Source organism: Papilio xuthus, unplaced genomic scaffold (assembly GCF_000836235.2).
Source record: "Papilio xuthus unplaced genomic scaffold, Pxut_1.1 DF824566.1, whole genome shotgun sequence".
Classification (NCBI taxonomy): Eukaryota; Metazoa; Arthropoda; class Insecta; order Lepidoptera; family Papilionidae; genus Papilio; species Papilio xuthus.
The window spans coordinates 6,998-11,237 of record NW_013534083.1 but is presented as its reverse complement, the minus strand read 5'-3'; the positions used below and the strand labels follow the sequence as shown (position 1 = coordinate 11,237).

General features: G+C 42.5%; 1 protein-coding gene across 1 annotated transcript; it reads left to right on the top strand.

Moving 5' to 3' along the window:
* Positions 1–2,423: 2,423 nt before the first annotated feature.
* Positions 2,424–3,495, top strand: LOC106127798 (COPII coat assembly protein sec16-like). The gene is made up of 2 exons (XM_013326049.1): positions 2,424–3,386; positions 3,481–3,495. The coding sequence occupies exons 1-2, from the start codon at positions 2,424–2,426 to the stop codon at positions 3,493–3,495; spliced, it is 978 nt and encodes a 325-aa protein (XP_013181503.1).
* Positions 3,496–4,240: the final 745 nt, after the last annotated feature.

The following is a 4,240-nucleotide window of genomic DNA, read 5'->3' as shown; positions in this document are numbered from 1 at the left end:
TGTAATGTAATTCAATTATACGCCAGATAACATATCTAAGCATACAATGTACTTAATAATATAACATGGTATGTAGCTTTTGATTTGGCACGTCTGCAACATGACTCCTCTACTTCGTAATGTGCCAACTTAAACGCTGTGTTCTAATATAGTTCGTAATGCTTATATTATCTCGATTAACTATTATATTGATATAATATTACTAGCTGTCGCCCGCGACTCCGTCTGCGCGGGATTAAAAATAGATGTTGGCCGATTTTCAGACCTACTCAATATGCTCACAAAATGTTATGAGAATCGGTCAAGCCGTTTCGGAGGAGTATGGGAACGAAAATTGTGACACGAGAATTTTATATATAAGATTTCTAGCACTTTCTATACTTTATTGTTTAAACATTTTAGTATATAATTAATTTTTTTATATTTAGTTGATGAAATTCTTTCGTCGCACGCAAAATTTACATTGTCATAACGATTAGGAGAAAACATGACTCGTTTTCGTGTTTAAACGTCGTTAAAATTTAAACCATTTGTTTTAGTTTTACGTGTTGGATAGTGATAAAGTGTTTGCGTAAATTATTCATGTTTATAATAAGCAATTTATCTGTACAATAAAATACGTAGCTTATTTGAAACAATACAGATGAAATACTATTCAGATAAGATTTATGTTTTAAGAAAATTTTTACAACTTTAATAAGTCACATTTTCGCAAACTTTATTATAATAAAAATGGATTTCTTTACGAAATAGATTTATTTATATTAATAAATCCTAGCCGAAAGTTAAATAAAATTCATAGTGTCGGTATTTTATCTCCGATTTACATTTTAAACCGGATTGAATTTCACTGTCAACATAATTTGTAATTTACATTTTGTTTGAGTAGCAGTCGTTTGTCATGAATAAATTATAGCCAATGTACAGACACAGAATCAAATTAGTTTCCCACTTAGCATTGAATACTGTACAGACTGTCACTGTAATAGCACACATGAATAATGCCATGATAACTTTTCGAACTGCATTGTGTGTACGAAATGGGTAGGAAATAAACGTCTTTGACTATACTCGATGCCACAAACTTTGTTTAAACGAGAGCACTCATAAACCGCAACGCCGCTGCGACTGCGACACTCATGAATATGAACGTTGACCCTCGTTCATGACTAACGAAAACCTCTCTGCAGAATAAAAAATAACCTCTCCAGTTCTCAATCCCTGCTGCTGGAGATAGATGATATTAATCGTTTGGAAGAAGTAAAAATAATTGAGCAACCGAGTGAGACAAACAAAGAAACAAAATCGTAAAGCATTTTAGAGGCAGTACCAGGCCGGCATAAGCGCGCACGTCATAAAAAAGTTACGAGGAGTTATCAAAAGGGCGCAGTAAACCCGGCCTCGTCGCCGCCGCCTTATAACCTGCTCGTTGAAGTAATCGTATCCTTGTTGCTCTGTTATCCTAGTACCGCAGGAATATTACGCTCGCCATGTTGAAATTGTTTTTTTAACTTGGATTTCTTTAGCGTCGTTAATTTTGCGTTTACTTTTTTTATTTATTAATTATGCATATATTATGACTGTTTTAAAAAGTACAGTAGAAAGAAAAAGTCAAAAACAAAACCAAAAAGATACAGCAGAATACATTTTTTTATAAAAACAATAAAATCTTTCACATTGTAAATAAAATAAAATATCAAAGAATAAATTAAAAATAAGAATGCAATTTTTCCGGCGAAGAGTATGCTCAAATTTACTCAATTTTATAAATTGTAATAAATATGCCTAACTTTGGCACTAAGTATGCGTCTAGGTTTATACCGAGCTGCGCGCTGGTACTTCGGCCTTATCTCCGAGATTTTATGACTATTTTACGATTATTGCCTCTCCGAATCGGTAATAACTCCTTACGATATGAAATTTCTATAAAGGAATCATTTCAAATGGATATGTTCATTTAAGTCTTTTTATAAGCCTCGAGTTAAATTTTATTATAACGAATCGTACTCGTTATAACATCGAAGTGTTAAAAGGAAATGGTTATTAATAACAAGCATTTCCGTTAACGACAGTCGTAATTAAGTAGTGGATCGGAATTCTAAAATTCAATTTACATGTAGATGTGAGCCTTGTTGAATATAATGATTAACAGTTAGAAAAGTCTTCGTTTGGCTTTATAATTTGTCTTATTAACTGCCTAGGCGTACATGCTTTCCTATAAAATGGTTTTTACATAGGTTTGTGATAAATAAATTGATAAAAAACTTTTAAGAATAGTTAGCTGCGACGTGTGCACAATATATTTTATGATGTATAAATTAGTAAGAAGTATCTTGTGATATGCCTACTTCCTTGTTGTTTTGGAGCACGTTTAAGTGGGAAGATAATATATTGTACAGATATTCGTGCTGTCTATGTGCAATATGTGTGAGCGTATCATGTTGCTGTTGCAGGGCTACAATGGTGTGTGCGCGTGCGGCGCTGCGGGGGGCGGGCGCGGCGAGCCGGCGCGCATGGCGGCGCCAATGAGGGAGGGCGCGCCGGCCGGCGGAGCTCGCCCCGCGCCCCTCGCGCCCCATGCGCCCCATGCGCACCCCGCACATCCCGCACACCCCGCCAACTTCGAGTATGATGATAACGAATGGGACATCGGCATCGGCGACCTAATCATAGACCTCGATGCCGACATAGAGAAGACGGACGAGGCGGGCGGCATGGCGGCGCGCGCCGAACCTGACGCGCAGCGCACCGCGCTCAAGATGAAGATCAAGCGCACCAAGCCCGGCACCAAAAGCTCCGAGGCCAAGCACGAGATCGTCAAGTCGAACGAAATGAATGGCGAGCCGAAGACCGCGGCGGCAGCGGCGGCTGCGGCAGCTGCTGCGGCTGCAGCGGCCACGTCGCCAGCAGTCGCCAAGCGGGGCTCGGGGGGCCACCGGCGCGACAAGGCACGGGAGAAGCACCATCACCCGCACCCGCCCCACGACGTGAACGGAGTAGCGCGCGTGCCGCCGCCGCCCAACGCGCCTGGACCGCCCGCGCCAACTGCGCCGGCTCAGCCGCAGGCAGCCGCGCCCCCTGTTAAGCAGGAGGCGCGCCCGCCCGCGCCGCGCCCTGAACCCAAACCCGCCGCGCCGGCCGCGTCGCCTGCTCCTCCTGCGAGTTCGCCCGCGCCAGCGCCGCATACACCCCTACCTCCTTCGACACATGCGAACCATGCATCGCACGTGCCTCATTCACCTCACACACCGCATGCGACCCATGCGTCGCATGCGCCCCACATGCCTCACGCGCCCTCGCCCGCCGCTAAACCAGAACCGGACGACTCGCGGCAGGAGGCGAACACCGCGCAGCCACCCACTAAGAAACAGAAAACTGAACCTAAGGTGAGTTACATTTCTAATACAAGAAAAAGAAACTCCAAGACAATTTATTAGCAGGCAGTCCATGAATCATATGACGTTGTTTTCAATAACATAGGGATTGAAGCCTTAGAATTTCAAGTAGGAACCAAACAGTGATCAATGTTAATTTTACTTACTAAAATGTTCAGGTTTTCTGAAACAAATCGGATGCATGTCTCAGGAAACATGACTTGACTGCGTGATTTCATTAAATGTAGTCTTTAAGTAATGTAATAAGATAAATGTAAAGAACTAACAAAACCATGAGTAGTAGTAAAAGATAAATGTCACATAAGCTAGTTGTTTGCGCTGCATGTTGTTACATCGTGTTGTATTAATGTAATCAGTGACGTCTTCTATCGTAACGTACACTTATCGAGAGACCTTGATCTAGATGTTGATTAGTAAACAAGCGAAGCGGCTGACACGAGCACGAGGGCATTTCAATCAATGCGACTTTATCGATAACAATATAATCGAAGACTAATTGTCTCGATTGCGCTTATCGGCCGTGTATCCGATTGTTTTGGACTAGTGTATTTAATTGTTGGGGCTTAGGGCTGTTTGCGAGCTTGATTGAGTGCAAACTCTCGTGGGGTGTAATCCGCGCCTGTCGCCCGCCGCCCGCCGCATCGGTTCATTAAATCGACCAAACCCCCCACTACTCCCTGCTGCCGGCCCCTTGCCACCTCACACTCGCACCGAACGCTCGGCCGTAACAATAGCCGCCTCCGTATACAAATTAATGCTATTGTGGTTTCCGTGGCTAATAATAATAAACTTTGTCTGTTACGTTTATGCAAATGCGTGCAAACTATTCGGATAAATGGACGTAT

Bases quoted from the DNA above. Each gene is read 5' to 3' on its own strand.
- LOC106127798 (XM_013326049.1), top strand. From the start codon at position 2,424: ATGTGTGAGCGTATCATGTTGCTGTTGCAGGGCTACAATGGTGTGTGC.